This window comes from Myodes glareolus, chromosome 2 (genome assembly GCF_982192425.1).
Source record: "Myodes glareolus chromosome 2, mMyoGla1.1, whole genome shotgun sequence".
Classification (NCBI taxonomy): Eukaryota; Metazoa; Chordata; class Mammalia; order Rodentia; family Cricetidae; genus Myodes; species Myodes glareolus.
The window spans coordinates 132,915,508-132,932,381 of record NC_142027.1 but is presented as its reverse complement, the minus strand read 5'-3'; the positions used below and the strand labels follow the sequence as shown (position 1 = coordinate 132,932,381).

Genomic DNA, 16,874 nt, shown 5'->3' with positions numbered 1-16,874 from the left:
TTGTCTTGTTCCTGGTTTTAGTGCAATCACTTTGAGTTTCGTGCCATTTAATTTGATGCTGACTGTTAGCTTATTGTACACTGTCTTTATTATGTTGGGTATGTTTCTTGTATCCCTACTCTTTCCAAGACCTTTATCATGAAAGGATGTATTTTGTCGAAGGCTTTTTCAGCACCTAATGAGATAACCATGAGTCCCCCCCCCCACCAGTTTATTTATATGGTGGATTACATTGACAAATTTTTGTATGTTGAACCATCCCTGCATCTCTGGGATGAAGTCAACTTGATCATGGTGGATAATTTTTCTGATGTGTTCTTGGATTCTGTTTGCATGTATTTTATTGAGTATTTCTGCATCACTGTTCATGATGGTCTGTAATTCTCTTTCTTAGCAATGTCTTTGTGTCGTTTGGGTATCAGGGTAATTGTAGCCTCATAAAAGTGTTTGGCAATGTTCCTTCTGTTTCTATTATGTGGAACAATTTGAGGAATATTGGTATTAGTTCTTCTTTGAAATCTTGTAGAATTCTGCGCTGAAACCATCTGGTCATGGGCTTTTTTTTTTTTTTTTTTTGGTTAGGAGGACACTTTTGATGACTGTTTCTATTTCTTTAGCAGTTATAGGTCTATTTAATTTGGGAAGTACCCTTGAATGCATTGGCACAGAAGATCACTTCCTAAATATAATCCCAATAACACAGACTCTGAGAGCAGTAATCAATAAATGGGACCTCCTGAAACTGAGAAGCTTCTGTAAAGCAAAGGACACGGTCAACAAGACAAAATGGCAGTCTACAGAATGGGAAAAGATCTTCACCAACCCCACATCAGACAGAGGTCTGATCTCCAAAATATACAAAGAACTCAAGAAATTGTTCATCAAAAGAACAAATAATCCAATGAAAAAAATGGAGAACTAAACAGAGAACTCTCAACAGAGGAGTCTAAAATTACTAAAAGACACTTAAGGAAATGCTCAACATCCTTAGCCATCAGAGAAATGCAAATCAAAACAACTCTGAGCTTTCATCTAATACCTGTAAGCATGGCCAAGATCAAAAACACTGATGACAACTTATGCTGGAGAGGTTGTGGGGAAAAGGGAACACTCCTACATTGCTGGTGGGAGTGCAAACTTGTACAGCCACTTTGGAAATCAGTATGGTGATTCCTCAGAAAATTAGGAAACAACCTTCCTTAAGATTCAGCAATATCACTTTTGGGTATATACCCAAAGGATACTCAACCATACCACAAGAACATGTGTTCAACTATGTTCATAGCAGCATTATTTGTCATAGCCAGGACCTGGAAACAATCTATATGCCCCTAGACTAAAGAATAGATAAAGAAGATGTGGTACATTTACACAATTGAGTACTACACAGCAGAAAAAAGTAACGACATCTTGAAATTTGCAGGCAAATGGATGGATTTAGAAAACATCATACTGAGTGAGGTAACCCAAACCCAGAAAGACAAACATCATCATATGTACTCACTTATAAACGGCTTTTAGACATAAAGCAAAGAAAAGCCAGCCTACAATTCACAATCCCAGAGAACCTAAAAGAGACATACATGGATCTAATCTCCATGGGAAGTAGAAAAAGACTAGATCTCCTGAGTAAATTGGGAGCATGGGGATCATGGGAGAGAGCAGAGGGGGAGGAGGGAGGAGTGGGGAGCGGAGAAAAAATAGCTCAATAAAAAACAAACTAAAATTGCCTATCACAAGAGTTATTTAGAGTTTTAGGAGAAATAAAACATTAAATATTTCTTCAAAACACAACTGCTTGTTAGTGATTAGTGTCAAGTATTTCACTTGGTAACAGTGACTAAGGTGTGGTGACAAAGAGATCTGACTCTGGAAATGATCTGCTTTGAGTTACAGTCACCCCTCAGCATGCCACAAGGGATCCTGATCGCATACTCCTACAGGACAGAGTTCTGTGGCACCATTTCTGCAGTTCAAAGAGCTAAAGAAGAGTACAGAAACAACTGTCTTCAACATAAATGGCTTTGCTATTAGATAACAAATAAAACCCCCATTTTAAACCCACAAACCTAAACTGTGTTCACATTCTCTCTTCTCCTGTAAAACAAAGCATGTTATAGTTTACGAATAAATAGAATTAGTTCATATGGGAGTGTGGCACTGCCAATGATCCCAGCAAGTCGAGACAAGTGTATTAGATCAAAATCATATTTGGCTATATAGTGATTGTGAGGTCATTCTGACCTACACAAAATCCAGTCTCCTGAAACTAAAATATAAACACAAAAATGTGTGTTAGAATGATTAATTAGCAAGCCTGTAAGATGTATTTGTAATTAATCTATGTTTTATCTTGCATAATAACTAAAACACAAAGGAGCACAAAGAACAATGTGAGGATGTTAGAATACACCTAATTTCTATTCTAAAATCACAGATTTTAAACTAAAAGAAGATGTCACTGGGCAAGGGAAGTTCTTTTGGTTGCAGCCACTGTACTTTTCTGGGCATCAGAGAGAATGGTTCTTTAGGGGAGGGGATAGCCAGCTGGACACTCTGGCCAAATTCCAGTAATTTAAAAGTAAAATAAAATAGAGCAAGACATTTAACATAGCAACCATAATCACAATGCAGGTCCAACTGAATTATCTTTAGAACTAAAGTCACCACAATAAAAAGGCATGATTATGGAATTAAAAATTATATACAATAATATTTTTATTTTTTGGAATCTAGTCTTATGTAGCTCAGCCTAGCCTCCAACTCATGAAAATGACCTCAAAGTCCTCAATCTCCTGTCTGTCAGGTGAGCCACCATGCCCAGAACACACCATTCTCTGTGAACACAGCCATAGGCAATACACACCTAGTTATGGAGCAGACAGTGAGAACACCAGTGTGAACTGATAGTTGTTACACTGATGACCTTGTATCTTTTGATTAACTATTTATCAACAACTATCATAAACTAGGCAACAGGAGGGATTAGAAGAAATTTCTAGTTTGTATAGGTTTTACAGTCAAAATGGGGAGATTTAAAGATGTATATTATATACTAACAAAAGGATCCAAGTGTATATCCACCAATTTTCATAGTTCAAAACTTCAAGATGTCCAGTGCAGGGAGTGGAGAAAGTCCAGCATAGATGTGTGTTGTTGACACGAGCTGCCCATGCCAAGGATCCGAATGCTTCAAGCCCATAGGAAAATGACAGCTCCCTGCTGAGGCTCAGAGAAATGGCAAAGCCTTCTTTGGGAGTCCATGCGAACACAGTGTTCTCCTGGGGATATCTAGGGTGTGAAGACTGTTCTTTAACCCACTTTGACTGAATGCAGCTAAACCTGTCTCCCTGACCCAGCGGTAGACTATAAGTCCTGACTCCTTGTTCCACTTTATGTATTAAACTTACACAGAAAACTCAGTCTACCATATCCCAGATTTTTTTTCCCCTGTGTGTGTCTGTCTTTTCTGCATTCCTTCTTCAGTCACCCGGTCTGTCCCTGAAGGCCATGCAACGGACTGAAGTCAAGCAATGGAGTTTATGTGGCTTTTTAGGAAATTTTTTACTAACTAAATGATTATGGAATTGGGCTGGACACAGTGGCGCACATCTATCCTATAATTCCAATACCAGGGAGAATAAAGGCAAGTGGATCTCTATGAGTCTGCGGTCAGACTGGTCTACATAGTGAGTTCCAGGCCAGTCAAGGCTACATAATGAGTCCTGCCTAAATAAACATACATACGCAGACAGGTGTGTGTGACAGAGTTCTCTACATGCCTCTTAGGGCAGACACAGGTGTTAGCACTACACTTGGGGAGTCAGAGATGATCTGGATGGAAATCTTTGACTCTTTCTTCCCAATCATTTTATGTATGTATAAATTTTGATTTTTCTGTTTTATTTTTTGAAAAACAGCCTCTGTGTAATAGCCCTGGCTGTCCCTGAACTCATAGAGATCCACCTGCCTCTGCCTCCTGAGTGCTGGACTTAAAGGTGTGTGCCAGTACTGCCAAGCTTTGACTTAAAAGACAGGGTCTTACTATGTGAGCCCAGAATGACTCTGAGCTGGAAACCCTCATTCCTCAACTATCCAAGTGCTGGAATTACAGGAACAAGCCTCCAGGCTCTACTCTGTATGTTTCTTATCTCTCTATACAAGTACCCTAAGATATTAATATTTACTGTGTTTGGTTTTGAATTTTACATACACTGAATAATGTGTGTGTGGCTTCTTTCTTGCAATACTATTTTATAAGAATATCTATTCCAGTCTATGATTTCATTGTATAAAATATGCTAAAAATTTGTCCATTCTATAGCTGACATTTAGCTTTTGGTGGGGAAGCTTTGTTAACCAATTATCTTTAAGAGCTAGGACCAAGTTAAGGTGTAGCTTTCTGGAACCCGAAAATGGGCACACAGCCCAGGTGCGCTCTCTGTGGTTCCCTTGCAGCACAGCTGAGCTTGGACTTCTTGTTTATGTTTTGTGAGTTTTACCTTTATAATAAATAAAAATATAATTATTTTATCTTTTAGCTACCCTGGTTATTTCACGAATTGAGCTAACTTCTACATTTGGTGCCCAAATTGTGGGGCTCGGGTCTCCAGCAGCTCTAGCCAGCTGCCATCAGACTCCACGTTGTTCATTTGGGTATAGAATTTCCACACAACGGCCCTGAGTAGCCGCAGTCCTTCATATTTTCTCATTAAACATCTCAGCTGGCTTCTGGGTCCAGTCTTTTTCCACAGCGTGGAAACTCAGGTGGGATGTGGGCTTCCCCGGGTGCCTCTCCTCTGTCTGACATCGCTACCTTGCTATTCTTGTGCTTGTGTAACTGCTGACCAATCAGGGACCTCCGCAGAGCACACAGTCTGTGATTTACACTAAATAAATGTTTTTAATTTGAGTGTATCTTTCAGCATTTAACGCTAAAATCAGATTCAAACTGACCACATGGCTACAAGTGTGCCATGACACCTACTGGCAGATAATGGTTATTGCCCCTACTCCAGCTCAAACTCAACCACAAGTAAGATGTATATTAAAATATAAATTTATAAGTTTAAAGGGTAAGATTATGGACAATTCAGCAATCCAGTTCAATAGCTTTTTTACTTATACCATGTATGATATTTTTGCAAGGTTTATATGATTTCCCTCCTACATCCCTCTATTTGATTCTGGGGATTAGCTTTGTCCTTCATATTTTCTCCTTAAAAACATGGTTTGATAATAGGGCCAAGAATGAGGCACTTTAAAAAATAATACAGTCTTTACAGACTGATACTAAGCAACTAAAAGGTAAATTCAGCACTCTGGAAAAGGACGCAACCAATTTGACAAAACTCAGTCAATGACAGAGGGTGCTGAGATATTGTCTGAGAGAATTCATACTGCTGAATGTATTAATCAGACTTTGTCAAATGTTATGATAGATTGAATGATAGAATGTCCCTCTAGAAAGGTAACATGCATACTATAAAAATTATGTCCAAGGATGAGACGTTATCTTTACTGGACAGACTTCACACCCTGGAATCCTCAATGAGAGCATTAGAACAGAACACTGGAGAGGAGATCCAGACTTTACAAAAGGCAGTGGTAAAAAGATTTGAAAAGATTGAGGAATTTATCGAATTTGACAACCAGGGACAAAAGGTACAAAGACAAAATGTAGCCTCATTAGTAAGTACCAAAAATCCAGAGTTATACCTGCTCTTCCAGTGATATCATCAGAAAGAGAATCTGGTACCAAATACCCTATGGTAGTTAAAGAATATACATGGGAGCCCATATGTATGACTGATCTAAAGGAAATTAAACAAGCAATTGTATCTTATGGAATGCATTCGTCCTTTCTTTAGGAAAATGGTCAAAAAGTGGGCTTCAATTAACAAAGCAATGCCACAAGACTGGATTCAGTTAATCTCCACCAGTCCTAAAAAATGGACTTCAGTTGCTCTGGAAGTGTTATTGGAGAGAAGAAGCAAAAATTTTAGATAAACAGGGAAAAGCAAAAGGACTTGAGATTTCCCAAGATTAAATTCTGGGTGAGGGACATTACTCTGATCCTCAGGATCAGGCTTTTTACGATGAACACACCTTGTCCCTATGTAGCACAGAAGTTTTAAATGCTTGGGACAGGATTCAGAACAAGGAAAGAGAATTGAATGATATATTAGGGTTAAAACAGGGTCAGAGAGAACCCTTTAGTGACTTTTTAAAGTCTAACTAAGGCTGTACAGAAAGAGGCAACAGACCCAGAAGCTAGATGTGTACTAATTGAATCTTTGGCTTTTGAGAATGCCAACTTAGAATGCAAAAGGATCCTTGGGCCTTTAAAGGTCAGATCAGCACCAATGGATTAATGGATCTTTCATACAATGAATGTTGAGACACTTGACTATGGTACTGAAGCTTGGATAGGAGAAGCAATTTCCAATGGTATGAGGAGACATCAAAATACCAAATGTTTTAATTGTGGTAGAATAGACATCTGAGAAGGGATTTTAGACAAGGAATTCCTAGGAATAATGTCTCCTCTGGAAATGGCAAGAATAGGAGGACTCAGCCTTCAGGTGTATGTAGGAGGTGTGGCAAAGGCCAACACTGGACCAATGAATGTAGGTCAACAAAGGACAGACAAGGCAACCTGATACCATCGGAAAACTCCTTGGGGGGCCTGAAATGTGGCCCAATCATTCTCAGTTACTGTGAAAAACAAGTCTCACCAGAAAAAATTTAAAAATCCAGTGTCTACTGTAAAAAACCATACTGGTCTGGATGATGGAATAGATGTGGAGGATGAATTGAACACTCGAGTAGGACATAGAAAACATATATTCTAGCAGACTGACCAGGCCATCTCCTTGCCCCTCAGTACTTCATTATTAAATATGAAATATCATTCCACTGTATAGATAAACAATTTGTTTACACACTCACCTATTTTTTTTTGAAAAATGTATATTCTTTTAAGATCTTTGAAATCAGAAGACATTCCTAATGCTTAGGTTTTCAAGTACTTAGATGTGTTCTCTCTCTCTGAGTCACTGAGTGAAACTCATCAATACAAAGCAACCAACCTCACAAAAGAGCCATCAGAGTCACAAGCAGGTGGACACCCACTCCACTTATCTTGAAGAAAGGACTTCAGTAGCGAGCATTAGGCTCACACAGTCAGTGGGTACAGATTTAGAATATAACAGTGTAGCAGATGATAGACTACAGATTGGACTATCTGTATTAGACTACTTACTGGTCTAATAAACCAAAGCCCATCACATGGAGGCCAGCTGAGGTGAACACATGGGGGTGGGGATGGGGATGACTAACAGGAGAGCCTTACTGTTATTGGTGCTGTTGCCATTGAAAGGCCCGGAAGAGCTGCTACTGTCTTTCTCCTTATCTTGGTTTTCAAAGTCCATATTAAGAGACCTATAAGAAAAATTGAACAGGTAAATTTCAGTTTTGCTTAAGAACTTAACAAGGCCAGTCATTAGACAGTGTTCTAAAATGTTAAGCTACTAGGGAAATGATGATCTCTTCTAAACTATGGATACAGTCTACCAGCGTCAGTTCAAGAATTCTCCTGACTACAAAGTGCACTCCAGTGTAGCTGTTTCTTTCAGTGTCTCTCAACACTTCATTATTTCCTTTCTTTTGCTTTTTCAAGACAGGGTTTCTCTGTGTAACAGCTCTGGCTGTCCTGGAACTCACTCTGTAGACCAGGCTAGCCTCAAACTCACAGGGAGGGATCTGACGGCCTCTGACTCTGGAGTGCTGGGATTAAAGGTGGGTGCCACTATTGCCTGGCTTTATTTTCTCGTGATAAAAATCTGAACAGAGAAATGCTGTGTAAGAGCAAGCACATTTTGGGACTTTTATACCCAAGCAACAGCTTTTAGAGAGGGTACACTGAAGACTCCCTAAGGTGAAAACATCCGTGCTTCTAACAACATTCTTAAAATTGAATAAACAGCTGGGCGGTGGTGGCACATGCCTTTAATCCTGGCACTCAGGAGGCAGAGGCAGGTGGACCTCTGAGTTGGAGGCCAACCTGGTCTACAAGAGCTAGTTCCAGGACAGTTAGGGCAGTGACACTGAGAAAACCTGCCTTTAAAAACCATTAAATGAATAAATAAAACAAAATAAAATAAAGATAAACAAAGGCCACTTACACCAAGATGGAAGAAAATACCTGTAATCATGCAACTGGTAAGAACTTGTAGAGAATGGCAAGAACATTCTAGCTAGCTTAACAGTCAAGTGTTGGGAAGGACAAGGCTGGGAACTTTACACACTGAGGTGCTGATGTTAATTGGGTCTGTCAGTCTGGCCAATAGTCCAATCATGCATCTCATTTTGGAGTTCCAGCCTCCAGAACCCTGAGAAAGTAAATTTCTGTTGTCTAAGCTACCTAGGTCATACAGTATTTTGTATGGTAGCATGAGTTAATAAGGAGTACAGACCATGTTTGTATTATTTCAACTTGTTTCATGTGTTTTGGTATGTCCAATATTAGCAAATATCTTACTACATGTTAGGAACGTGTTTTGTTTGGGGGCACTTCACAAACGCCAGCTAGAGTAACCCGACAGAGAGCACTAATCAAGTGGGGCTGTCAGGATTGCTCAGTCAAGACTGCAGTGCAGTCCTGAGTTTGGATCCCTAGAAACCGTATCATAAGGTGGCACACATATGTAATCAAGTACTGGGAAAAAGGGAGTGTGTGTCACAGAACCAGGCAATTCATGAAGCTCACTCGTCAGTCAATCTAGCCCAACTGATGAGCTCAGAGTTCCATGAGAGACAGACAAACAGACTGAGGAAGAAGACACCAGCTATCTACCTCTGACCTGTACATGGCATGCACACATGACACAGACAGACAAGACATTAAATTCACTATACTGTTGTTCATTTTATTCCTACTTGTCTTGTTCAATTATTGAATGAGGGACATTTATTTGTAGTTATATTTGTGGGGTTTGTTTTCTTCTGTCTACGAGTTTTAATTCTAAGATCTTTTATCATATATGAATAGGCATTTAGGAGGTCCAGTGAGATGACTCTGTTGCAAGTCCAGCTACCTGGATCCCACGTGGTGGAATGAGAGAACTGGTTACAGCAAGTTGTGTGTGTGCACACACAGGAGAGTATTATTAATTATGAATGCTCGGCCTTAGCTTAGGCTTGTCCCACCAAGCTCTTTTACCTTAATTTAACCTATCTCTAATCATCTACCTTTTGCTTCGGTGCTTCTTACCTTTCTTTTGTTCTGTATGTCCTACTTTTCCTCCTTTTGTGTCTGTCTGGCCCCTGGCATCTCCCTGTTGTCTCCTTTTTGGTCTAAATTCCTCCTCCTACCTACTCTTCTTGCACAGAAGTCCCACCTATACCTCCTCCCTTGCTATTGGACATGCAGTTTTTTTATTAGACCAATCAAGTGACTTAGGCAGGCAAGGTAAAACAGCAACAAATCTTTACATAATTAAACAAATGCAACATAACTTTATATAGTTAAACAAATATTACACAACAATATTCTCTTATAAAAGTTAACACTCAGGGCTATGTTCTCTGTGGAAATGCAGACAGAGAACTCTATCTTTCCATTGATGAGTATAAGCAACATGCATCTTTTCCAGGCCTTTTAAAGTCTTTATTTATTATTTGTCCCCCTGCCCCAAGTCAGGGTTTCTTTGTGTAGCCTTGGCTGTCCTGGGACTTGCTCTGTAGACCAGACTGGACTGAAACTCAAGAGAGAGATCCATACCTTCCTCTACTGCTGGGACTAAAGGCATGTCCAACCATTTTAACTTTTTCAATTTTGTATTTATGCCAATTATGTTTTTCTGCATATGTATAAGGGTGCACATGCATTTATTCCGTGTATATGTATGGAGATTTAGAGGTAAGTATTAACTGTCTTCCTTTATTATTTCTCCACTTCTATCTTGGATTAGGCTGGACTGGCTGGCCAGAGTTCTGGAAATCCAACTGTCTCTGTCTCCTAGTTGTGCTGCACCCAGTTTTTATGTGGGCTCTGGGGATTTGAACTTAGGTCTTCATGTTTGTGCAGAAGCCACTTTAGGGGTTGAGCAATATCCTGATCCAGGTTTTTCTTTTCTTTTTTTCCTTACAGGTTTTGAGACAGGGTTTCTCTGTGGTCCTGGCTGTCTTGGACCTCATTTGGAGAAGTCCATGGAGATCAGAAAGAGGCATCAGGTCCCCTAGAACTGGAGTTACAGATGGCTCTAACTGAACCCATCTCTGTAGATGACCCTCCCATCTGCAGATGCCACTTTCCGGATCTCCTTTTCTAGCGGTCTGAGCTCTGACATGCAAGTTGTGCTTTACCTTGAGGCACTGTAAGTCAAGCTTCTTGTGTTTGGAGTTTACTGAGGATCTTGGATCTGTGAATTCTGGTTTTCAAGAACTCTAAAAATATATGGCAATGATCTCACTTTTTTGTTTTGAGGTAGGTGTCACTATGTAGCTGGGGATGGATGGGGCAGGGGTCTCAGCATGTGTCCTTTTGTGGCAGCTTCCTGAGGGAGTGGTGTGACAGGAGAGGCAATGACAGGTCTCTGCTTTTCAGTGAGGCCCTTCCCTGCTTCCTTTTGGGAAGTCTCTATTTCTTCATTTTCAGGTCCACTACCTTCCCTGCGATGTCTAATAGCTGACAGTGCCATTCAGTGTATTATTTAACTTCATTCTGCAACTTTGATTTGGGGGTTGGAGAGATGGCTAAGTGGTTAAGAGCATTTTTTGCTCTTAAAGGATCTGGGTTTGGTTCCCAGGAGCCACAAAAGCAGCTCACAACTGTCTGTAACTACAGCTCCAGGGGATCCAATCCCTTCTTCTGACTTCTTTGGGCACCAACCATGCACATGGTGCACAAACGTACTGTGTAAGCAAGCACTTATACACAAAATAATCTTAAAAAACTTCAGTTGATTTGGGTCTTTAACCAAACCCTTTCTGTATATGAAGAATATAATCACATCTGTCTTACTTCTTTGATTACTCTAACATCTATGTGTTGATATGATCAATCTCAGCCAGGTGATGCCTTTATTCTTTGCCTTTTTGCTGATACTGTGTATTTAATCTCATCTGAACACTTTTGTTCCTCGTTTATGTGGTGCTTGAGATCAAACTCAGGGCTCTGTGTGTGTGAGGCAAATGGTCTACCACTGAGTTCTACCTGTTGTCTCCGCTGCTTAAAGATTTTTACACTCATGTTGGCTACTTAGTATTTTCACATCGCTATATAATTTCTCACTTGCTCAGTTGTTGCTCTGGTGCTTATGGAGTGATGTGAAGCAGCACTCGGTCTCGGAGATTATTTTCTATCACTGAGTACTCTACATGTTTATAGACCTAATCAGATGAACACATGATCAGACGATAATCAGATGCCATGTGAATGATAAATTGTGCCAAGCTGGATATTTTCTTCAGATACTGTCCAATAGCTTCCTCATATGCATGGATCCACTCTCTCAGATCTCTCCTTGACTCACAGAATGCTCTTTGCTGCATGGTATAGAAGCTTGAGCCAGTAAACAGGGATCACTCACGGCGAGTCAGAACTGCTTTCCTTTGCTGTCTGCAGAACAGTATCTTGAAAACGTCACTTTTTGTATTTTGTATGCAAACACACACACACACACACACACACACACACACACACACATCCGAGAGACTACTTCTACTACTAATAAACAAATCTAGACTATTTAGTTTTCTAATTCTAACATTCATCTGCTTATATACATTTGGGATCTTATATTTATTTTTAGACTACCAAAAGAAGATGCTTCAGCAGCAAATGAAAGACTAACTTAACTACCCATCCCCATTGGTCTTAGGGGAATTGTTATAGTAACTGGATGTTGGACAAACTGTTACTTCTTGCTTCTAATTAGGTCTATAAAACAACAATAAAACACACACAACAAAAAATACTGAAATACTGTACATAACATTTTAAAACGAATTTCTTTGGCCACGATACCTGTGGTATTTTCAGTGTACGGTTCCACCCCTCTGTACCTAACACTCATTAGGTCTCATGACGGCGCTAATCACCTGAAAGGCTGGGACATCTAGACTGGTGGTGCAGTTCATGGAGACATGTCTGCAGCCAGGGGAACACACAGACTGCCTCTTCCCTGTGGGCATGCTTTGGGAAGATGTGCAGTAATCTGAGTTTTCAAATCCACTTATAATTATAATAACAGAAAGTACATTCGTTATGTCCACACTGCTTCTCTGACTCTCGTGACAGCTGGGTAACTTTACAAGAATCTTTATTTACATCTCTGCCCTGGGGCCAAGCTTGCACTCCTCTGGCACATTCTGACACTCTGGACTGGAAAGCTGCCAGCTGCCTTTTTGGTCTTACTGGAGGTACAGCCTCTCTACGAAGATGGGAGAATGAACCCGGGTGCTGAGGTCAGTGCTAGCCAGGTTAAGGAACTATTTAGCTCTTTCAATTAATTACTAGCTGAGAGCTATTAAGAACTCTACCTTTAGACCTCCCTCCTCTCCTCTTACAGCCATCCTTTCTACTTCATTTCTTATATAAGTATTAAGTAGATGTGTTGTGGGATATTTACATTGTGTGAAGATGTGTCTGTGTTGCCTTACCTGCCTAAGGCATCTGACTGGTTTAATAAAGAGCTTTATGGTTGGTAGGCAAGAAAGAATAGGTGGAACTTCTGGGCAGAGAGAGGAACTCAGGGTTAGAATCTGCACAGCATGAGACACTAGCGAGAGAACAATATGATATTTGTCTTTCCTATTCCAGCTGATTCTGATGAACATGTGTCTAAAGGCACAGAGAAAAAAATTATCGTAAGAGGGTAATAGAATGTATACCAAGAGGGCAGAAAGGGTGTATTTGCGGGAAAAAGAGGACTGGGGTGGAAGGTTCACTGGGGACAGAGAACAAAGCAGAATTAGAATGTACATAGGAAAGGTTACAAACCCACTTACTTGTATGTAATAAAAATAAAAGCAGCATCAGAAAAAAACAGGAGCTGGAGAGAACCTTCAGCCATGAAGAGTGTGCACTGCTCCCGTAGAGGACTGTGATCACTCTCCTGGGCTTCAGCAGCTCATGGCCACTGTAACTCCAGCTCCACGGAGCCAATCAACACCCACTTCTGGCCTCCTCAAGCATCTGTACTCATATGAACTCACCCATAAACACAAATATATAATGAAACTCTTGCAAAGAAGCAAACTGCCACACCCTCCTCCTTTAAAAACAAAACAAAACAAAACAAAACAAAAAAACGCTCTACCTTGAAGATGGGCATGGCAGCACAGGTTTATAATTTCAGTACAAAGGAGGTTGAGGCAGGAGAATTAGAGGATAGCCTGGACTACTTAGAGGCCTTACCAAAAAAAGCAAGTACCAGGGAGATGGCTCAACAGTTACAAGCGTGTACTCTGTTCCGAAAGGACCTGAGTTTGGTTTCTAGTGCCCAATGTGGGTGGTTAGTAACCTGTAACAACAACTCCAAGGGATTGGATGCTTCCTGAACTCAGCTGGGTACCTGTACTCAAACAAACACATTCCCCAACAAATACGCGTACAGACACATGTAATTTTTAAAGAGTATCTTAAAGTAAAACCCCCAACAAATCAACCAAGCAACCAAATGCATCTCTCACTGTCTTGCTGGCAGGTCCTGTTACAGCTCAAGAGGAGTTATGGAGATGACCACTTCTACCAGGTCTTATGTAAGTGACTTTGAGTTTCTCATTTGCTTCAATCCTGCTCAAAATCAAGCCTTGTCTGATCATTAAGGGTCACCACTGTACAACACAGAAATCTGTGTAGGTAAAGTGGAGGGCTGTATACATTTGCTCAAGCTGGGAAGTGTTAGGATTACTGGCCTGGCTTGGGCAGGCCTCTGTGACTGGAATCCAGTAATAGCTTGGTGTACTCACACAGCTGACAGCAGATTCCAACTTTTTAAATACTGCCTTTGCAGAAGACTTCTGCCTTAGAGCACTGGGGCTATTTTGAATTATGGGCTTTTATCCTCACTTACTTGGTAACTTATTAACTACGGACATCAAAGTGTTTGGCTAGACTTTGAACAGTCTGTTCTGTCTTCATAGATGATTACTCTCATTCCCCCAGCCCTGTCCCACCACCACAATCTTATTACTGCTATACAATAACATAATATGATGCCAATACACCAAAATGTTATTACTGTACACTCCATTCAAATTGCACCCTGGCTATTTGCTTACTGAAATCAATGCTTAAATGATCACCGTGGGCTGTGAGACAGTTTCGCTGGTCAAGAGCTTGCTGTGCAAGCCTGATGATCTGAGTGTGATCCACATAAACACGGAGGGAGAGTATCAGCTTCACAGAGTGGTCCCTCCACATGCATGTTGGGGCACACTGCTACAAACACACCACTCACACACAAATACATACACAATAAGAAAGTAAGAAAAGGACCAACAGAAGGAACTGGACATGGTGGCACAAGCCCCAAATGCCAGTAGTTGGGAGGCTGCAAGAGGAGAGCAAGTTTGGATTAAAAGTCTGAATAAGCCAGTGTTATAGTGAGATCCTGTCTTTAAAAAAATATTATTTTTATTTCCACTTTATATCAACTATAACTGAACAGAAAGTAGTAGTAGGTCAAGTTATAGGAGGCAAATATCAATTACTGATGCACACAGTCATCATTCAAGAGGAAGATATAGGAGAACAGCAAGTTTGAGGCCAGCCTGGGCTATACAGCAAAGAAATCCTGTCTCTTGACCATCTGACCCACCATAGATGCATATTAGAGAAGAGGATGGTCTTCTGATGAAGTAGCCGGAAATATTCTGTCTGAGGGCTACAATAATGACAGCTGAGTTTTTTTGGGGTGGGCAAGGGAAGGACAGTGTGAGACTGGGTTGAAGTTACTATGTAACCAAACATGTCCTTGAACTTCTGATGTCCTGCCTCTATCTGCTCACTGCAGGGATAACAAGAGTGTGCCAGCACACTCAGTTTATAATAGCGAGCCTTAACTGACTCACACTGGCCAGGCACTGTGCCAGGATGGTTTCTTATTCAGTGCTGGGAATGGAATCTAAGTCTTCAGATGTGCCATGCAAACGGTCTACCACTGAACTGGATATCTAATATATTCTCTCTCTCTCTCTCTCTCCTTTCTCTGTGTAACAGTCCTGGATATCCTGAAACTCACAGAGATACAGAGATTCGCCTACCTAGTCTTCTGCTGGGATTAAAGAAGTGTGCCACACTGACCAGGGCATGATTTCCTTTGATTTCCAGAGTAACCCTATAAGCAGGGGACTACAAATTCCTAGGTAATTATTCATTATATTTTCCTAGCAAGATTAAAGTACCCCGCTTCAAAATCATTCAGAGTATTGTAGTCTGGACAGCAATATGATCGCTCTTTACCTATGCTGGACTGAACTGTACATTCACAAGATTCGTATCTGTAGTTTTAACTACAGGACCTGAACATGTAACTGACTGAATGTAGACAGTTTTAAATATTACAGGTAAGATTGTTTCCTTTTTCTACCCACTTAGACAGAGTCTCAATGTGCAGTCTTAGGATTGGACTAGGAAGTTGGTCTTGAACTCACAGAAAAACACTTGCCTGTGTTCTCTAAGTGCTAGGACTAAAGGTGTGCACCACCACACCTGACTTAAAATGGTATCACAGGATATGAGCAGATGTGGCGAAGAGAAAGGGAGAGACAAATGGTCCTTCCAAACATCTGTGTAATCAGGAGAGAAGAACATACAAAGGCACCATCTATGAGGCAAGGAGAGGTGTCAGGATGAAGGCCTCCTTGATGGCATCTTATATACTGGACTTTCAGCTTCTAGAGCTAAAGTAAAGCTCTTTGCTGTCTAACCAGGAAGTCTGCGGCTCTTTGTTAGGCAGTCCTGGCAAACCAGTGCTAGCGCTACTGTGTTATCATCTCATCTCCCCTGCCTGACCTTTAGCTACCCACCAAACAAGACCTCTAGCCCCTCACCCCCAGAAAAATAACTTAAAAGCCACAATATGAAACATGCAAAATAACAACAACAACAATAATAATGGTACAAAGCAAGAGAGCCCCAGAACTTTTATCCTCTAGGAATAAGTACATTTCGTATGTGTTTACAATCCCTCCCTGTGTGTGTGTGTTGTGTGCTGTACACAGGAACACATACCCATGTGAGCACCCGCGGAAGACAGAGAAGGACTTCTGGCATCTTCCTCCATCATACTCCCCTTCAGTTTTTGAGATGGTCTGTTACTGAACATGGCTGTTTGGGCTAAGCTGACTGGATCTGCCTGTGTCCATCCCCCAAAGCTAGGGTTACAGGCACACACTGCCATGTGTGCTGGAGAGGTGAACAAACCTACTGAACATCCCAGACACACCACTTTAGAGTCTTCCATGTACTAGTGTGCTAAGGATAGCTTTCATATCACTGCATTATGCAGTTCCTCTGACCTGTGCATGTATCCTGTCTCACTGCAGACAATGTCAGGTCAGCAACCTTCGACATGATGCTACGGTTTAATCCTGAGCTGAGTGGAATCCAAAGGCCAACTAATTAGTATCAAATAGATCATGGTCACAACAAGAATTTATCATAACATTATAGCAGGAAGTTGTTTAACACACTGAATGTCTTAGTAATACTTTAATAAGGCTGAGGTAGAGATCTAACTATATTTTTTTTGTTTAAAGGTAAGAATTAAATCATAAGAAAGGAATAAAATTTGGGGAGATGCCTCAGTCAGTAAACCACACAAGCATGAGGACCTGAGTTCAGATCCCCAGGAGCAGAGTAA

General features: G+C 40.8%; 1 protein-coding gene across 1 annotated transcript in view; it reads right to left on the bottom strand.

Moving 5' to 3' along the window:
• Nucleotides 1-16,874, bottom strand: part of Sppl3 (signal peptide peptidase like 3) — a 100,101-nt gene that overhangs the window by 20,751 nt on the left and 62,476 nt on the right. The window contains exon 3 of the mRNA XM_085680388.2: nt 7,355-7,443. Within this exon, the coding sequence (XP_085536514.1) occupies nt 7,355-7,443 (89 nt within the window). The remainder of the gene's footprint in view (nt 1-7,354; nt 7,444-16,874) is intronic.